General features: G+C 41.1%; 1 protein-coding gene across 3 annotated transcripts; it reads right to left on the reverse strand.

The window, feature by feature from the left end:
* Nucleotides 1-489: 489 nt before the first annotated feature.
* lclat1 (lysocardiolipin acyltransferase 1) lies at nt 490-19,727 on the reverse strand. Of its 3 annotated transcripts, none has more exons than XM_078277267.1 (6): nt 19,637-19,727; nt 6,785-6,952; nt 6,132-6,330; nt 5,424-5,570; nt 3,851-3,967; nt 490-2,881 (listed from the first exon to the last, which is right to left on the reverse strand). In XM_078277267.1, the coding sequence occupies exons 2-6, from the start codon at nt 6,950-6,952 to the stop codon at nt 2,355-2,357; spliced, it is 1,158 nt and encodes a 385-aa protein (XP_078133393.1). In that variant the 5' UTR covers nt 19,637-19,727; the 3' UTR covers nt 490-2,354. The 3 variants fall into 3 exon arrangements, with proteins under 3 accessions (XP_078133393.1, XP_078133392.1, XP_078133394.1); XM_078277266.1 differs by having other exon boundaries at nt 19,364-19,706; XM_078277268.1 differs by lacking the exons at nt 6,132-6,330; nt 19,637-19,727 and having other exon boundaries at nt 6,785-6,873.
* Nucleotides 19,728-21,276: the final 1,549 nt, after the last annotated feature.

Below are 21,276 nucleotides of genomic sequence, written 5' to 3' on the forward strand. Positions count from 1 at the left end.
CCCGTTGCTAGGAGACAGGGGAGTCAACAGTAGTTACTATGGTGACTGTACTTCACCTTCAAAGCTCCTGACCTTTTTGGTTATCTATGGTAGACTAGAATGTGTGTGTGCAAACTGTGGCCCTAGTGTTGTGTAACATGAGCATTCAAGGTCTTGTTGACTCATTCACTGCAGTGTAGTGATTGATATAGTACATTCTAGATTAAAGGGCTACTGAGACAATACACAAGATGCTCTGCAGCAACTAAAAACGTCAGTGTAATGTGTAATGACAACCCACTGTCACAATTCCTACGTAATGTCACACTATAGCGTCAGCAATGTCTGACATTTTAAACTGATGTTGCTGTCAATCTAATGACATGAGCTATTACATCAATAATGAAAAGGTCAGAGGAGTTTTCAAGCAGTATTAGTATATAGAATACAGTGGCCAACATTTCCTAGGTTGGCCATGAAACTCGAAAGAACAATGACTGGAAACGTGAATGAGTTGATATAGTATATTTATTTAGATGTACATTTCCTCCTGTAAGAGACTCTTATTTACCTGAGGACAGTGACTTTGAAGAGGTCCAGCATCAGCAAGTGATTGTAGCATGAGCAACAGAAAACAGCACAGGTGAAAGAGTAATACATGGAGATTCTGGCTGGTTCAGGGTTGAAGGAACAGATATAGTACCATGTTTGGTAAACTACTACATGCTGCTGATGATAAAATTGTTAAAACAGCTGGATCACAGTGACTGGAAACAGCCTCTTTACACTGAAACTACAGGGGCTTCAGATTCATATAAACAAAAAACGATCAGTCATAGACATTTGTCTCACAAAATAAAGTGGTCATCTAGATCCCACATTACAGTGTTACAGAAAGTGCTATAGACTATCTAAGACAGAAATGTTTCCTGACTCACAGAATTAACATAGTTTGAAATGGCATTGAGTGGCAAGGAGAGATCGGTGGCTAAAAGTGTGGTTGACGCGCCCTCAAATCGCCACTTCAATTTCTGTCCTTTTTTGGCACTATTGGGAGTAGCTTTCTCAGCTGTCATTTGCTAATTGAGTTTAGCAGGCGCATCAATGCCAGTCCTCTAGAGAGGGACACAGGCAGAGGTGGGCATTACAAGGTTTTTTTGGATTAGGTTGAGTTCATGGCCAGTTTTCCACTCCAAGTCTGGTCCTCTATGCCACCCTGCACATTGAGGGGTAATGTTGTCCCAACAGGACATTCTTCCACCTCAGCACCACCACCCACATCCTGCCTCTACAAGGCATCCCCTTCATTCCCAGAAAGGGCACAAAGCTCATCTGCTTCTACAGACATAGGATCTCAGTCAGATCTTTGATCCTGATAAATTGATGAATGCAAGTCTTACCTCAGCGTAGCTTTGGGTAACCTTACCAGTGTCGGATGAGGCTACCCTTTCCTAACAAAGTCAGACTACATTCTGTTTGGTTACTTTTTAAAATCACACCTGCGTTTCTCACCTTTGGCTTTTATGTGCAAAAGCTACTTGAGAGCAAACAAGCAAAATAACATAGTCTATGTTTCCTGACCTATACAGTAATAAACATCATCACAGACGTTATCTCTGAGGACTTCCTGGGAAAACCTCATTCCCCAATTTGTATAAAAAGGTAATTATACCCAATAAAGGTAAACAATGGTACACATATATACCTGTACATTCCTTAGTTATTCCATTGCTAGTGACTACTAATCAAAACTGATTCATTTAACTAGTCCCATCAGTCTAATCCAGCTAACTACAGTGCTGATTTGAATATTGGTTAGAGTCAAGTCATACAGGTGGTCTGTACTATGGCTCTGCTCCATATTTCATGACAATAATATAAAACCAAGGGCCACAGAGCATACAATAACATCAGTTACAAATACATGGCAACAGTATAACAAATACTAACAGCATTGTTTCATCATGACATGTCCACACTGAGGTTCTGAACAACTACAATAAACACCGACAACATAAACTGATAAAATGCACCGACAGCAAGCTAAATAACAGAGGTCATACAAGGAGAGGAATACAAAGGGAAAGTGACACATTATGTGTGATACATTCCTTGAATCCAACAGAGATACCTCTAAATAACATTCCTCTTTTTCTGCTTCAAAAGAAAGGTAAGCTCTCTCTCCACTGAGACCATGCATACCGTCAGGAAGTGAACTCATTACTCCCGTTCCTTTCTAAGGCATGGAGCATTGGGTCCCTCAAAAGGATCCTCTTGCCCTCTGGACTGAACAGGCCAAGACAACTGAGTCCACAGTGTCCTTGCTGAGCAAAGGTGGAAACATATCATTGTCCAGCCAACCCCGTCAGCCATCCTCACAGCAGCTTTCCATCCAGCCCCTTACTCTTCTCACCCGCGTCGGCAGCCATGGACTTCCAGTATCGATGGCAGGCCAACTCCAGCAGCTCCAGCCCGCCAATCAGCTTCTGCTGGGCCATATACACTCCAACCATGACCAGGCAGTAGAGCCTGAATGGAGCCCACAGCCACAGGCCAGTAAAGCACAGAGCAATGAAGCTGCTCCAGTACAGCAGTGATGCAGCTTTGATCAGAGTCACTCGCAGCTCCGTCTTACAAGGTGGCACACGCGCAACACCGTCCCTATCAAAGGCCCGGGGCTGGCCTGAGTAGAAGTCCCGCAGACGGATCTCCTTCTCAGCCCAGCGCTCTCGACACCAAGACTCCAGGTCAGAGGAAGAGTCGGGCAGGGAAGCCACTGGGTAGCGGCGGACATGGAAGTGGATTTCGCGGGGGAAAAACCCCATGATGAGGTGGCGTTCCGTCTGAGGAATGTTCTTGGGGTATGCCACAGTAATATCATGGACGGCATCCAGGTTGTCTCCTAGGAAAAGGGACACAGTTTTAAATGATCACAGGAACATCACTTGCTGCTATAATAGTCTAATAACCAAAACAAGACATTGAACTAGTGCAAAATATAAAAAGCTGTGTAAAATACTAAATTTGCAGTCACAGCTTACTGTAAACTACGCAGTTTAAGACATGACACCGCAAGGAGACTTATTCCTTTACCACATCCACACTTGTTCTTGGAACTGTTTTATGCACCATTTATAATCCCAGCTCTTAGCTCCATTACTCATGTATCTCTAATTTTCCAGGGGCTTAGAGCTTCATCCTCTCTTTGCCTTCAAAAGTACCATGAGCTCTATACCATCGTCATTGATCTGCAGTGGCCTTACAACACACACATACATAGAGCTGAATGAAATATCAGGTGGACAGGGTGACACCTGCCAGCGCCTGCTCCTGTACAGCTCAGCTCTACCAAGGTAAAAATAGAGCTGAGAGGACAACATGCACAGCATGTCAGTCAGCAGTGCAGAGAGAGGGAGAGGAGAATTGGCTAAGTCCGTTGACATCACAGTGATTCACAACACCTGCTTGGAGAGTTAGTGCCATGCTCAGCATCCAGGGCAGGTGGGGGATGAGACGGCAGGGCCAGAGGTGGTATTTAAGAACTCTGGAGGACTGCCAGAATGAGCTCATAGGGAAACATGAGAATCTCAGGGGTGTTGTAATGGCTGGCAGTAGGATGAAGCGTAGGTCTGAGACTGACGAATAACAGGCATGATATCTCTCCTACACTGATGTTACTAAAATCATCACAAAAGCATGTCATGTCCCCTTGGTTTTGCTGATAAAACATTAATATCATGACTGTGACCAAATAATGCCCATCAGCAGAAATGCTGCCGTTTGACTGCCAACTTACAATAATGTTTTTTATAATGAGCCGATCATTGTCATGTTTATTGTAGACATTTCATGATTTCAGAAACAGTTGAACCTTTTCGTAGTCTGTCCACAATGAAGGTGAATCCAGTGCTGCGGGGATGCAGCACATACTCGAATTTCGGCAGGTTGTTTTGGGCAGCAAACGCATCACTCTTTGCTCTTGTATTTTCTGCAAGAGACACGGATACACAATAAACCTCTGGCAACTGCATTCACCATAATACATATATATTATATATTGTAAATTATGTCACATATGTTGTATGTGGAAACTATTCTGACTGGGGGAGCAATCAACTATGTGTATATAAATATATTTGCATCTTTTGTCATGGCCGTGCAGCCCGGTTTGTGACACAGGTAAGGAGAGACACAAATTGTTTTATGTGCATTAGACTGATCATGTTATTCTATTTTTCTAATAACAGTACAATTATTACATACATTATAATTACATCCAATCTAAGCTAATTCAAGTTCATTTTAATGACTCTTAACAAGCCAGCAGTATTAGTTGTCTATTTGGATTCATTCTGACTTTGTACTTTACAGCTGCTTATACTGAGTAGCCTATAGTCTAATTTATAATCTAAAATATCACTAAATGTGCATGAACTGCGAAAGACTAATTATTCCATATAATGTATCCTTATTAAAAAAATAGAACTTGGTAGATAAGAGATACAATAGCAAAAAATAACAGTATGCCATTATAATAATAGCAGTTAAACAATCATGTTAGTTATGGGATATGAGCACATCCATGAAATACATCCACCAGTGACAAACGCTTACACATTTGTAAAAACCACAGGGGGACATCAACACAGGAAAGATGATTGTTTATTAACCAGGAAATGTAAACTATATCAAGACTCATTAGTCATATTATGTAACAAGTAGCTCCTTCAGGCCAACTTGTAGGACAAAAAGACTACAGACAGAACTCCGTTGATCAGGCCTCTGCTCTCTCGGGGGGCAAAGCTGTGACTTGTCATTCTGTCTACAATCTTTCATTATATTCACACAAGCTCTACAAGCTTTAAAAGTGGTCATGGAAATGTTTAGAGGGGCTTAAGTGCACTCTGGACCTGATCCTGTAGATGGAGGTCTGTATGTATGCCAAGAGTAAGGAACAGGACGACTTCCGCATAAGGCGTCAGTACATGCTTGTTTGCGTCAAATTAAGCCTTGAGGTGTAAGAGGCTTAAATGCAAACGTGTGCGCATGCAGACACACAAAATGCACAGGCGCTAACACCACCAAACGTAAAAACAATCTTTAAAGCCCTTAATCTGCTGGCCAATTACGATGTAACTTCACTGGACCCCTCATGACATCATGATATGTAAAACCCAGTAAAGCTACTCAGGACTTTTGATTGGCTTATTTGTGGTCTGAAAGGGCTTTAGACACTGGTGTCGCTGATGCTTGGATTGAAACAAGATCAGAGCATTCTTGGAGAAATGACTGTGTAGGGTGTGTGTGTCCATCAATTTTGCTATGCCTTTTCAGTTGGAAATTGGGTTTACATAACAGTGTCAGTGCAAACGTGAGAATAACAACTGAAATGTGGGCAAATTGTCCCAAAGAATGGATGGAGAGTTGCATTGTTTCATTCTTACCAGTGAGGTCTGTGCCCTCTGGGAACAGCAGCAGTTGCAGTGGCTCTCTGATGTCACAGAAGTAGTCCAGCATGTTCCCCATGTGCTTCTTGTCGTCTTCCCAACGGCGCTGAATAAAGACGAAGCAGGCCACCTGCATTGCCCAGCCTGGAAAATACATAAAAGTCTTTACGTGTGCAATTGATTCATTCTTACGCTAAACTGATTCGGTAAGACTTTTCAAAGCAGGCAGAGCTTATGTTTTCCAGGAAAAGCATCTGACATTGGCCTTTTCCATCAGAGTACCTATGCTCTGTGATTCTACTGCTCAGAATGTGCATTATACTGTTCCTCTTTTAAATTTAGATTCAGCTGTTTCTGCAATGATGTAATGATGTTTTTGAAGAAATGCTTTGCAAAGCATATATTATGGTATGCAGAGGTGTGCAAGTCTGTGTGTCTGTCTGTGTGTGTGTGTGTGCGTGCGTGCAATGTGGTGATGGCGCAGTGGATATGACACGGGCCTTTGGTGTGGGAGACGTGGGTTCGATTCCCACTGCGATACATCAACCAATGTGTCCCTGACCAAGATACTTAACCCCTAGTTGCTCCAGAGGCATGCGACCTCTGACATATATAGCAATTGTAAGTCGCTTTGGATAAAAGCGTCAGCTAAATGACATGTAATGTAATGTGCAGGAAAAGACAAAGCCCCCACTGTATACCCACCAAAGCCAGGCACAGCCTTCAAGGCAGCCTTGAGGCAGATCTTCTCCAGACGAAGGTAGCTGTACCTGAGCAGACAACACCAAAGAAACATCCAGTCCAGGCGGGTACGGTGATTCATAATGATCACACTTCGCTCCCCCGGAATGAAGCCATCACCCGTTATCACCACCTTCACCCCAAATACCAGCTCCAGCAATGACTACAGAGGGAAGAGATGCCGGGGCAGAGGGAGGATGATGAAGAAGTAGTACAAGAGAGGGAGGAATGGAAAGGGCAGTAAGAGAGAGCAAAATGGAGAGGTAGATTATCAAGGGGAAACAAGAATGATTATTGAAAAAGGATGTAGAGGGAGAGAGGAGGGACTGGTAAGAGGGAAGGTGGTAAGATACATTTAAGAGAGAGTGAGAAGAAAATAAATAAATAATGCCTTCAATTCCTGAGGCCACTGTAAACAACATTTGCATAATTGTTCTCAAGGGCAATCTAAATAAATGAGAAATACTTATAAATAAAATAAAATCTGAGATTACACAGGGAGGCATAAATAAGGCTGAGATGACAAAGACTATCGTGACCGTGTCAAACCCAGGTAACTTAAGGCCATCTGGCACCCACATTAGTAGGCTAAGTAAAGGTTAAGCTGGAGTACACACCACAGGCAAGGTGAGCCAGGTAGCGACGATGCGATCAGTGATCCAGCGGTACCAAGCAGGAGACAGCAGCATGAGGGGCAAAAAAGGACCCAACATGAAGACACTTCCAAAAAAACTACCCAAAAAAAGGGTCACCACAAAGTACAGGCCCCGCACCGACAAAGCCATCTGTGGAGAGATGAAGGAGACAAGATTAACCTGATTAGAAGTCCACGCTATGTAAATAAGATGGTCTTGAGCAGTCAAAGCATGAGCTGACGTTGTTGTGTTAAGAATAAAAATAATAATAAAATAAAAAACATTTATGGAATTAATTCCTGACTTGGATTTCCACTATGGAAAGTAGGCTAGCTGAAGTGGAGCAACTCTGTAACATGAAACAACTGGGATTATCGACACTCTCATCAACAGCAAGGACTGCTGTTCTGTTGTTCTCCTGAGACATTTCCCCACAAACAGTGGAATGTCCAGGGCAGACATTCCTAGTGTGGAATGTAAATAGAGGAACCTTTCTAACTGTGGGTAACAAATTGTGGGTGTATGGTCAATAAATCAAGTGTGGTTGTGGCTATAAATAATTATTCACAGTCTGTAAAGGTGCATAAACTTTAAGCAACATTTTTGGACGTTCACAACATAAAAGATTGGTGGTAAAATATCCCGGATATATCCACTGAAGCTGTAAAATCTTGTCAATAACTTGAAAGTGTAAGTGGAAATTTTAACAATGGCTGCATTGCTGTTTTAAAAATGAAGCTAACATGGAGGCGATGTGACAATATCATGAGACGATATACTGTACAGTAAATGTAAATCAGGAGATTTTGCCATACCGTTGCACTTGACTTTTTTCTTACACCGTGGCAGCTATCCCTTAATGTATCGGCGAGTATGTGAGTCATTGCACCGATTCCATACCACATAATTTGGCCCCGACTAAAATTGAACTTAGTTTATTTATGTTCTTTATCCGTTATGACTGTCAAATTAGATAATAAAAGAAAGTTACATGGCGCGCATATATATATATATAAATAAAATATAAAAAAATGGAACATCTCTAAAAAAAAATTTCAAATCCACAAGCCTGTAAACCAATTTAGCATTCACACCGGTGTAGAACCTACTCGGCAATTTTGAAAATAGCAAATGAAGCAACTGGTTTGAAATAAAAACACATAAATACAAACTGCATAGACACCAGTGCTCTAGACCAGTGGTTCCCAACCTTTTTTCCTTGGCGCCCCCCCTACTTATGTCTAAGAAAAGCTGAGCCCCCCCTCCGAAACCGAAGTTGAGGTAACTCTCGAGATAGAGCCTTACTTTCTTTTTTGATACAGAGGAGTTATCAGCACTTTTACGTTTCTCCGCCATGTTTCATTCATAAAATAGTGATGCCGTGGCGGCAGGACAAATGAGGATGATAGCAGCTAGCAGCTGACCTGATGACAGCAAGGGTCACAGGTTAAGAGGTCCCGGAGGTTTGGCCTACTAAGTAGCCTGCCTACAATTTTAAGCGAGAACAAAAATATATAGTTTTTATTCAGACTTTTGTATACATTATATATTCTAGTGTATTATCATAATTTGTTTAACATGTGCAAATATTTTTTTTTTTTTTTACCTCAACCTCAAACCAGATAAAGACTTGCACACCCCCTGTGATCTTTGCCGCCCCCCTGAGGGGTCCCCGGACCCCAGGTTGGGAACCACTGCTCTAGATGAACGTAAATGGAAATTGGAATGGATTTAAAGTAGACGGAATCAGCATGGTTAAGCATGTTCGTAATGATAGCTGCAACACAGCAGAAATACCATGGTCATTAGATCCTTGAGGGAAAGGAACGGAGCCTGTAATCCTTCTGAAATCCAAAACCCAAGTAACAGGACCTTCAATTGTCCATGACATATCAGATAAGTGTAAAGGGGAGCATCTGGTTATGCCAATGTGGATCCCTTGTCAATTCAATGACATCAGTTGTGACCACTTCAGCTTCCAATGGTAATGTGACACGTCCCTACATATGTATGCACACAGGTGTTTCCAATTATTTTGCCTGATTAGACAGTGGGGGCTGAGGGCTGTGTGCTTGACTGGAATCTTCCTCTCTCTCCTGTTCATTTTGGTGGACCTGTTTCGATGTACCTTATTAGTACATGGACTTTGGTTATCTTATGTAATTCCTAGTGTGGCCCCACCAAACCCGAGAAGAGGTCTAAGTTACTATAATAATTTGAAACACATATGTCAGTGTGCAGGGCCTTTAAAAATAAAAAATTCCAGATATACACTTAGTAAAGTCGACCTTAAGTGCCCCAAAAGACCAATTTATTTCCACGTAGTCAAACCAAAAGGTTAAGATCTGGGGCTAGTGGATGAATAACGCTCTCTCAAGAGCAACCAAGTCAAAATTGTCACTTAATGTCAAATGTTTTTATATGCTGCACTTGCTACATGCTGAGACACCTTTATGTTTGATATGGAATCAAACAGGGGTCAGCTGTGGAATTATTTTGTGCATGTGTAAAAAGGTGTTGTAGCTGTAGAATTATGTTGTGCATGTGTTTTTATAATTTGTGGAGGGATATGAGATTGTGAGCGACAGACACACAAATGTCCTATCTACGTGTGCGACCCTAAAGTTACAAGCACGTATTTTGTCCCTGTTTTTATGACCAAGCTGACTAGCCAATCAGCACGTTGCCCACTGACCATCCAATCAGAAGAGAAGTCAAACTGTCCAATCAGGGGGCAAAAGGTTCTTTTCTGTTTACGCCGTCTATCTAGAGCAAACTGTTGTCAACATGGAGGAGCTGGAGCCGAATCCTCTGGGCATCTCATCAGGGTGGGAAATTAACTTTTTTGCCCACCAGCCACAGTGGCCAAAAATTTTACCAGCCACTTATATTTTTTACCAGCCACTTTTTCCAAAATTCAAATTTATAAAAGAAAGTGCACTAGCATATTTTGAATTGCTTCAATACATACATTTTTTTAATTATTAATACATATTTTATTAATATAGGCAAATAAAAAGTGATGTGAAAAGAATCCTGCGAGACCATGGTAAAATTGTATTTGGTCAGTTTGGTCATATTCTACAGTAATTGTAGGCCTACATGTTTAATGAACAAAAAACATATTGACCCATCTATCAGTAACATAGCATTAATCAGTCCCTCCAGGATTTCGTGGCCTTTTTTGGAGATTGTTGCGGCCCAAAATGCCCGATTTTGAAAAATTGCGATAAAAGGTTGCGATGTCTTTTGTATTTTTGTTGCAATGAAGTTGCGAGAAACAGTGAAAGTTGCTTTTTTGTATAGTTCTTTAAAAATAAGAAGGAAACTTATTTTGGGTAGAATAAAACTACTCTGGGCTGAGTTTTCCTAGTAACCTTTCCAAAAAGGCTCAGGATGCTGCAAATGTTGGTAGAATATGAAAATGGCAGGTGGATTTAAGACAAAAAATAATAATTTATTGAATGAATCAAATTTGAACATTTCTGTCAGTGGCTTGTTGATCTTTACATTGTTAGTTCATTTCCTATCCTGGCCTGCGACACACATTCATATGGTTTGATAAAGTAGCCTACTTATTGGACTTTAACTTATCATTGCACTACAATAACGAGCGTAGCTGTCCTCAATTTAGGTCATCGTGTACGTCTCATCTCCGTTTTTTCCTGCATCCACTGTGTGTGTGTTTGTGTGCGTGTGGGTGTGGGTGTGTGTGGAACTGAGCAGCAGAGAGCCGACAGGATTAAAACAGCAGCAGCTTTCAGCGACTGAAAAATCATTACAGCGTACATTGATGTTTAATACAGGTTGGCAGGACGGTCTGAAATGTTGTGCATGGTCTTTCGCTGTACGTTTTGTCAATGCGCCACTTAGTAGGCTACCTTCTCTTTTTCTTTCCTTCGCCCTCAACAGTTTGTACATTCATAGCTAATGCTGACTCCGCGGCGGGCCTCTTAACACCGGGGATATGTCGCCACATGTTTTTAACCGATAATCTTTGTTTGGTCTGTGCCTCAGCTCAGCTACATGGTGTCACGGACTAGCGCTGAAAACTACTTGACAAAAGTCTGGAGTTGACGGAAATATGCGTGGTCAAAGCCCCGGCTGTGAACGGTTTCATTTCCTATAAGTTCTTCTCAATAAAAGTCCTCCGTTATTTTGGTATTTGAATGTTTTTATTATGAAGCAGCAAAATCTGGAAATGTTGGGCATTCATTAGCAGTAACGTAACGCCACTCCTATAAGCATTGTGCATTATTTCTTAGCAACAGGATTCTTTGACAAAAGCTGTCCAATCCGTTACAAGGAATGTTTTACAATCCACCCGCCACTGTGGTTGCTATACAAGGCAAAGTCACCCGCCACTTTGAAAAAGTACCCGCCATTGGCTGGTGGCTGGTGCTAATTTCCCACCCTGCATCTCATGTTTTATCCTTGCGCTATTGTTTAACATTAATTACCAAACTATGCGAGCATTTTTCTGTGTCATGCCAAACGTTTTCTTTTTTTCAAAAGAAATATGAAAAAAAAAAGAAAAAAAAAAAGACTAAAACGGTACATACAAACAAATACCTACAAATCATCTCGATAAAGAGCTTTATTTCTCTTCTCCCAGGCTTTCTCAAGATATCTCGCTAATTGATGTTTCACATGTCAACAGCCATCCCAGTCTTTGAGCATCATCCATATTTACTAAATCAATATCTGTTTTTATCTTACTAAACAAGGTATCATGCTGTTCACAAGAAAAAGGACAGTAGAAAACAAAATAGAAAAAACATTTTCTATATCATTTAAACAACACACAACATATCGTCCAGTTTCCACAGTCAAAGGTAAAATACCAGATCTCAACTGAGCACACAGAGATCTTGGCCTTTTAGACAAATTATATACATTACAACATAATTCTAATTATAACATAATTCTCCCTGCCATATTCAGGTTTTAAATCAAATAAAATACATATAAATACATAAAAATACGCAATTTTTGCTTATATATATATCTATCTAGTCAGTCCACTGCTCTCTTTAGCAAACAAAGATTCTTTAAACAGACCAATATTCAGCTTTTCATTATTAAAAAAGGACTCACCAAGCCCATAGTTACAAAACAATTTGCATATATCTTTAGACCAAGAACCAAGAATTTGTTTGTCCCAGAGAAATATTTGCCTCGTCAACCTATTTGCATCCATATCGAGTAAACAATTCCATAACTGAGTTATACATATCTTCCAACGAGCCTCACATGATTCCCATCCCATATATCCCACTATAGCCAGAAAATATATTATGGCACTGTTTTGCACTAATTCACACATATCTAAGGCCTCTAACCCCCACAGTATAATCGAGTAAAGGGCACAAACAATCGTATCAAATATACACCTTGTTGTATTGATAATCAACCCTTGGCTTCGCTTTCCTTCTCAACAGCGCAACTTTGTCTCGGACTGAAGCCAGCTGGATCCTGACCGCTCCCGGCCTGTGACTTCTAGGCTTCAGCCTCTCCACTGCCACTAAGCTGGGTATGGAATCACACCGCAGCCCCTCCAACAAGAGCCTGGACACTGTCTGCTCCACCTGTTCCCCTTCCTCAAAAGGACAGGCCAAAAACCATTATTTCGGTTTCTGGATTGAAATCGGTTGCAGCTGTTTTCTTGATATATTTTGCTGCATCTGTTCCATGCGAGCTGTCATGATTCCAATTTCCATGCCTAAGCTGTTCTGCACTTCTTCTGCCTTTTTCTCAATTTCTACTTAATGTTCTTTTCCAGGGATACGTGTAGACTTCTAATCTTTTTTATCAAGCATTAGCATTCATCCCTGCGACGCGCTCACTTTATTTTCATAGCTCGTGTGATGAACCAGTTCTCATTTGTTTCCGTGTTTTTGTCAGCGTTGCTTCGCAGCGTCTTTCCACCTTTCTCACTCATTTTTGGGCTGTGGTTGCAGTTTCTTCAACAAATTTATCGAGCTGGATGCAAAATTATCCTTCTGTGAACTTTTTCACGTCGAAAAAATTTCTGACGTACACACAACTCCCTTATTATAATAACTGCCTGATGAAAAACCATACTCAATCTGTCTTTGGGTGCAGATTTGTGATGTGGGTCCATGTCATGACTCTGAACCATCCAGACACTTCCGGAGGTAAAGCTTTCCGTTTGCTGCAATGTCTTTATCACGTTTAACTGTGATTGGCACAGCTGTTTCAGAGCTTTGAGACCAGTAATGTGACTGGCTGAGAGTATTTAATAAATCGCCACACTCACTGATCTATATTTTTACCTTCACCCAGCCCTTTTGCATGTTGTGCTGCTGCACATACATGAACCAACATAATAGGTGTGCAACGTTAAAGTGATAAAGACATCTCAGCAAACAGAAAGCTTTACCTCTGGAAGTGTCCGGATGGAGTGTCATGACATGGACACACATCACCACAAATCTAGACCCAAAGACATGGAGTATGATTTCCATCAGCCAGTTACTATGACGATAGAAATAAAGAAATTTAATTGGTGAGTGGACCTACGGTATTTTAGCAATAATTCTAATGTATCTCACCCCTGAGATGCTACTTTTTGCTAGAACAAAAGTAACAGCTCTGGCACACACTTCTCAGAGTCTGGCGATTGCAGCCACACACAAAACAATAGACTGTAGCTATATTGCTAACCGTTAACATTATCCACCCCAAGGGCCTGCGGCAGTATGTCAGGAAGCACCTGTTAAAGATTAGTTTTAACATGACTCGTTTCAACAGCACAACAATAATAAACATTAGCCAACAGAGTGAAGCTGCTAAGACATTAGCAACGACCACATAAACTAATAAATACGCAAGTAAGTAAACCCTGGATGCATGCGCAGCTGTCTTGATATGTTACTGGCATGTTCCGTGTTAACGTGTAATTAACCCACCTGTTTCCCAGAAGAGTCAACTCCCCCATGTTGACTCCAACATGCTCCAGATGGACGAAGTAAACAGAACAGAACCTTTTGCCCCCCGACTGGACAGTCTGACTTCTACTCTGATTGGATGGTGGGCAAAGTGCTGATTGGCTAGTCAGCTCAGGCGTAAAAACAGTCAAAATCTATGCTTGTAACTTCAGGCATTAACACACAGACATTTGTGTCTGTTGCTCACACTTTGTGAAACCTCACTGTTAAATGTATTCCTCTACATATTGTGATTACACTTTTTTTTACACATGCAAATTAAATCTGTGTGAACAAAAACATTTCCAATATGCACAAGATGATTCTTCAGCTGAACATTTCGCAAGCTCTAAATATGAATGACCCTTTTTTGATTAGACTAGTGCAGGTGCCCGCTTGGAGCGTGTGCCTGTTCGGAACGGGCCGACGGCAGGAACTTTTTTTTTTTCCTTTGCACTGCTGAAATCATGATTTTAAAACCGCGACATCATCTGACATAATCACCAAACACACGTTACAGACAACAGCTGTGCTGTGAGTTCGGCTGTATTTACTTGTAAAATGGATCCCATAGAGAGAAAGTTAGAAGCAATAGAATGTCTATCTTACTTTTCCTCCTGCACAGTGCACCGACCCTATCTGCAGTACTACACGACATGGCCACTACATGACACGCCCAAGCAAAGCCTCGCTGCTGCTCACTGAACAGAAGTGACAGAGAGAGGTGACTGTGGCGGCTCAAGAGAGTATTGCAGAATTGCGATGGTAAATTATTCACCAATTCACATCCGCCGATGGTGGCAAAGCTGCCATGCAAGGCGCTAGCCCACTACATGACGCGCCTGTAGGCGTCAGTGACAGAAAGAGGTGTTGCGACCTCGCTCTCTCTGGACAATTCTGGCATCTCTCTTCTACAGAAAGTCGCTAGATTTGTTGCTAGCCGTTTTTTTTAACCTGCCCCCGCTGCTGTACACAGGCTCGTAGGCTCCCTTTGTAGCAAGCTGTAAACACGGAGCCGGGGGAAGGCAATCAGCCGTCCTAGAGATGAAGCTATCCCCCGCTGCAGCTGCTGTACTGCACGTGTGGGGACACACAAACGCACAGAGGTTCCTCGATTTATAGATAGATAGATATAACGAAGGGCTACGTAAATAAACCAAAAACAGTAAGTAGGCTAAGTGTCTATTCATGCAAGTTGTATCTGGATCTTGTGTGAGCTTGTGTGACTATAAAAGAAGCAGAACATTGCCGACAAATGGCATGCATGTTCACAAAAAAAATCTTTAATAAAACAACCTAAACAACAAACAATACGATTAACTAGGATTAAGAGCAAGTCAATTAAAGCCCGCTGAGATAAAGGTTAAAGGGGAAACGCAGCGATTCTTGATTTGGTTAGGTCCTGGCCCTGCTGATGCAGGGAGTCTGAGCTGATGCTACAGGGAGACATTTCATCCAGCAGGTGTTTTCCTCTCTTATAACTGTGGTTCACACTTTCCACCTCAATTACTGTTATGATTGCACAAGCCTTTAGTTCAGACTACCTGCCCCCAACACTCCCATCATCTTGCCCTCGTTGACACCCTCTGCCGCACCATGACGCAGCAAGTCTCACAGCAGCGACCAAAGTGGCTGAAGGTGCATTTAAAAGACGCGAGTGTGTTTGTGTGCATGATTATGCTGGCAGTAAGGGTTTAAGGGTTACTGGCTTTAACAACGGAAAATGTGAGACACGAGAGGTGAGAAAACACGCTTGCTCAGCACAATTAGGCTGTGCCGCCACACACCCAAAAAGCACACCCTTGGGTGACTCCTGGAACAAGCAGACCAGCCTGTTTATACATATAGCAAAAATGCATGGCACACCTGGAGCCTGCGGTGTGAGAAGTGAATGGAATTATGGACATTTAGATGTTAAATAAACATGTTTTCATCCGCTTGGCACGGACATCTGGGACATAACAATATTTTAATAAGGCATCCACAGAAACACTTTTGTTTCCATGCTCCAAAGCAAGTAGCACTTGTGGTTTGATTTAGTGCCATCCATTTGGGTTGGTTCATCATTTATTTTTTCAAGATAGTAATGTTTCCGAAAGCACTTCCCCAACACACCACCACACGCAATGCAAAGCATAGGCCTACTCCTCATAGTCCAAGTCTAAATTCTCTGGCAATCATTTTGCATTCCTTACTTTAAGCCAAGGCCAGACATCCCAACAGAGAAGAGCAGAGTGAAGAGGTCAAGCATGTCTAGGCTAAACAATGAGCTTAAGTGGTGTGCATGTGTGTGTGTGTGTGTGTGTGTGTGTGTGTGTTTTTTAAGAGACAGACAGAGAGGAAAAGAGAGAGCGGAAGAATGAAATAGATAATGCTGTAAAATTAATTGCAAATAGATTTAAGTGCAGGTCTATTTTTACAACCTAGAAGACACAGAGAGAAAAAAAAACACTCCAGAACTGAGCAATAGGGATGTAAATCTCAAGTTCTATCACGATACGATATATCGATTCTTTGGACATCGATAGGATATTTGCTGATATCTTAAGTCTGCCACAGTACAATTTTGATTCAATTCAGGAACCTGTGATGGATACGAGACGATATCATATGCCAATTTAACACGGTTACATTAATATCAACTCAAAAAAGAAACTAAATATGATTTGTCAGTTTTATAACTGAGCTCTTCCAGGCATTTTGTTCAGCGGCCGTAGCCGACAACAGTGAGTTATTTTAAGCCAAGAGTGGGGGGGCTGTAAATCGGGAAAATATGACTGTGAGTAGGGTTGGGCATCGAGAACCGATTCCTACTTGGAATCGTTTCAACAATTACGATTCCAGTGGAATCGTTTCTTTATTGGAATCGTTTAGAATTGTTCGGAGGATTTGGTTTCAAATCTGATCACGGGTTCAAAATTTAACACGCGCCAGTTTTGGTTTCCGAAGCGGCCAGGCGCTTGTTGTGTTGCAGCCTTGGAGCACAGTAAGCGGCGCTCTAGTGTGGCTTTATTTTACGTTGAAAAAGCTCGGTAAAACTGCAACCCACCATTGAATCAAAATAAAACTTTCCTCTTATTTGTGAAATAAGCATGTGACCCGTTTCAACTCCACCCCTCCAAGAATCGGAATCGATAATCGATAAGAACTGGAATCGAAAGGAAGAATCGCAACTGGCATCAGAATCGTTAAAATCAAAACGATGCCCAACCCTAACCGTGAGTTTGCAGTGTGTTTAGCGATTGTTTCCGTAATTCTAAGCCAATAAAGTGTGTTCAGTTGAGTGGAGAGGACGGCGAGGTTGTTGCGTTTTTAGCGGTTCCAACCGTAATTCTAAGCCCAAAAAGTCTGTGTCTGTCAGTTGGGGACAGAGCTCCACGTGAGCACGGGCTTTTATGACAATATGTCAATATAGCAGCCAGCATCTAACGTTAGCTACTCCACTGTGCTGTTAAGTAATGTCTGGCTATGTGAGACAAGCGTCTAGCAACATTGTTGTGGATGCTGCGGTCTCAGCCTGGCAACCTCCGTGAACTTTGAGTCTGGGGAGGAGGGGGCGAGGGAGACGACTCTCCAGTATTTAGAATTTGTACTGCAGTAACTATTTTAAACATTAACTCTCAGTATTACATATTGCAACTTTAACAACCTTACTCAGTCTGCACCCCTCAATATTGACACAATAAACCAGGGTCTTTTACTGTATGAGGGGGAAATTAAGCAGTATTGAGAGGAGGAATAAAACACAATAACACTGGGACAGCTTTTTCAACTGGAGATAGGGCTGGGCGATATGGTCAAAATCTTCTACCCCGACATAGGTCATTTCATATCTGGATTCCGGTATAAATATGCATGGTATCTGGTAATTCAATAAATAAATAGTATATATGAAATAAGCAAATGGTATAGCCTGTTTTTATACTCTTGTGTGAATTAAATACTTGACAAATGAAAAGTACTGAGCAAAAGGAAATGGTGCAAGGATCCGAACGTAAAGCGTCGTTCAAATTACGTAAATATTGCCGTAACGCAGTTCTAGAATTACCACCATGCGGTTGTATGCCTATACCACATGCGGAGGCATAAAAGTATTTAAACACTAGACATTTTTATATTGTTTTGACAATATTTGACTTCCTTCTTCTAATACATCACGATATCTGCTAATGTATGTGAAATCATGGGTTATGTAATCCAGTTGATGGTAATTGCGTTGATCTGTGGGGTAATGTAAAGTTTGATTATTAAACCAAAACTTAAATTTTCAAATGATACTCCTTCAGGTATTACAGATACGTTTCTGAGAAGTTTTTAATGTGCTTGTTATTGTCAATTGAGACAACGTAATTGTGTAGCACATAATTTCAATATGATTTTTTTTTTTCTTCACAATATTGATTCCATTGAAAGACGATAAATGATCATATCAAATTATCGCCGAGCACTAACTGGAGGTGGAGGTCATAGTGAGCTAGAAAAGTCTGTGAATAACTGGATAAAATATAGAGGACTTAACACAGAGTAATTGATGATGTCATCAAATTGGACAAGGGTTTTCTTGAGTAACTTTTCCTTGAAAAATGTCCTTTAGTGTCTAACCACTTTCAAGCAGCCCCACAGGCAGGTAATGGGGGTAATATGTGTTGTGTATACATACTAATTGCACACAGGTGGGGAAACAAATGACAACAATCCCTGTGTAAACAAGACTTTGCATCAAATCAGGAAGACGTTTTGATATATTAAGACTCATTTCTTACAGTTTCTCTGAGTAGATGTCTGAACTGGTTGGGGTTTATTATCAGCTGCACAAAAAGTCTGAATGAGTAATGAGTTTGGGAGCAAGGTGCATGTCAGTGGCTGCATCGTGGACCTTCCTATACCATATTGAGTAATTCAATAACGCTGAGTATTTGCTGATATTAAATCAACCTACATTAGGAAACACGGACTAAACGTTGCCTCGTCAATGCAGTCTAATCAAGACCAATAAGTCGCTAATTATCTAACGTGCACACATTTTCCATAATCAGGGTGGGGCAAATAAAGAGCAAGGACTTTAACCAGAAAGACCAAACAGGTTAGCCAACGTTTAACTTTAACGTTAAGCTAAGTGGTTACACAATCAGGCCCTAAACGAGATTTTCCATTTTCTGTCTGTAAATGATCATCCATTTGGTTAGCACGTTGTTTCGCAAATAATGACTTAACCCTAGCCTTACATGCAAATAAGTGACAACCCTTAGATTAAAAATGGTGAGATGAAATGTGAAGTAATAATGGACTGGTTGATGTTATGATAGTTTACGTTAGGACAGTTTGTGCTCTTCATTGGCCACTTCATTGATAAGTTACAACTCTACCGTAGATTGTGCTGCCCATAACGTTAACGTATAGCTAGGCTATTTGGGAAAATAAGAGAAAGCTAACGACCAGGCTCACAATCAGGTTGACACGAAGAACATGCAATTTAGCAACCCAAATCCAACATAAAACAGAAGATAGCTCATGCTAGCCGACGTTATCCTGCTAATCTTAACAGGGCTGGATAATGCACTAACTACTGTGTCGATAGATATTACATACTGTCGGATGACAACATACCCACCTTCCGTGTTTCTCCTCCCGAATCAAAGTTAGTTTCAGTTAGGTGAGCTAGTTATGTTAGCTCCAATAAGTCCAAGCACTTGGTTGCGACATAGCAAGTAGCTAAGCAAGCCAGTAGCAGCTTGCTAACGTTAGCTAACTAGCAAAGCTTAGCAACAATTGCGTTACTATTCCTTAAAGCTGACGCTCGTTTTTCGCGAGATAATAGCCCACGACAAGCTTTCTTTGAGTGCCTTTACTTACTATGACTACAGCAAAAGTAGAGCCGCCTTACCGTTTCAACCGTTTTGCTAACGCGACCTCTCAACTTGTTACCTCTCACCTGTCCTTACACCCAGACATCAACAGGGGGTGCTGTTTGTGCAAGTTACATTCCACTTGTGAGGTGCAGAAACAACATGTGGAGCAAAAGTGAATGCTATGTAGATTTCACATGTTGATAGTGACTATGGTTGAAGTGTTTGTTATATTTTAAGCAGCAGTCAAACTACCTCCACTCATAAAGTCTTTGTAGGAGGTGCAAAGGGAGAGTGGTAGACAATGAGGAAAAAGACTCCATGCATGCACAAGTTACTGTGGTGAAGTATTCAGATCTTTACAACGTAAAGGTGTCATTTTGCATCATACTTTTAAAACTGATCATACAGTAATCTGCAAAGTAGGTGTAGCTATCAATTATTTGTAGTGGAGTAAAAAAATACAATAATTCCATTCAAAATAGCAGAGTAGAAGAATAAAGCAGCATAAAGGCAATACTCGAGTACAAGACAAGTATCTCATAGGACGCCGAATTGGCTAATTTCCTCCTGAACAGGTAAGCATTGAGCCTTACACTCATTTATCACGGCTAATAGTAGGGATGGGCATTTTCAGTCATTTTAACATTAGTGTATTTGCATTAAATTAATGTTATATAGAGTACTCAAGTTAGTTACTCGCAAAAAATTGAGACACTGCCATTGAAGTGATCCTGACTGGTGCTGGCTAATGCCGCCATGCTAACACACGCTAACTGTTAAAGTTACCGGATGACCGGGGCAAGCAGGCTACGACTGGTTAACGTTACAACCACCATGACAGACATATGGCAGGAAACCGCAAGTTTGACTTCCTCAGTAAGTAAGATGATTCCCACTTTGTTACAAACTGACATGCAAACAATGTGTAATGTACAGTGTATAGAAGCTGCTTTTAGTAACTTATTTTGTAGCTTATGCAACAACAGTTTTATTCATCTACACATAAACTTAGACAAAGTTATAATATTTATGGAAGAAAGGCTATATGTTTATTAAATTTTTTATATATAACAGGGTCTGGAAAGTAGTAGAACCGAAAACCACCCCCCTGCCGAAATTCTTCCCCTGCTTCTGTTCAGCGGGCGTAGCCGACAAACGGTGACTGTGACCTGGGTACAGACAACAGAGAGGTCGCAGTCTTTTAGCGAATTTCGAGTCTTGGGAGGAGGGGCCGGGGGAGATGACTCTCTCCAGTATTTTGAATTTGGACTGCATTAATAATTTAATATTACATATTGCACCTTTAATCATTAATACAGGTTAACAATGAACATGACAAGTCCACAACACACTGAAAAGAAGTTCATCGTTCATGCTCTTTGGTTAAATTGTTTCAAGAGTAAATATCCAGTAGGCTTCACATTGTTTCGACAGACTCTACCTAAATATAACCTACTTCATTTCTGGAAGTTCAACCTTTGCAATGACATAAATGTCTTTAAATTATGTTTTCGCTGAAATTAACTGCCACTGGAAAGGTATGCCCATTTCTGTAACTACTTTTGTCCTCACTAATCCTCAAGAGGTTTTGCTCATGTTGCAGTATTCATCCTCAAGATCCCCATGTTAATAATATGTCAGAACTCATTCAAATCTCAAGCATGGTATTGGCGAT

Source organism: Sander vitreus, chromosome 20 (genome assembly GCF_031162955.1).
Source record: "Sander vitreus isolate 19-12246 chromosome 20, sanVit1, whole genome shotgun sequence".
Taxonomy (NCBI): domain Eukaryota; kingdom Metazoa; phylum Chordata; class Actinopteri; order Perciformes; family Percidae; genus Sander; species Sander vitreus.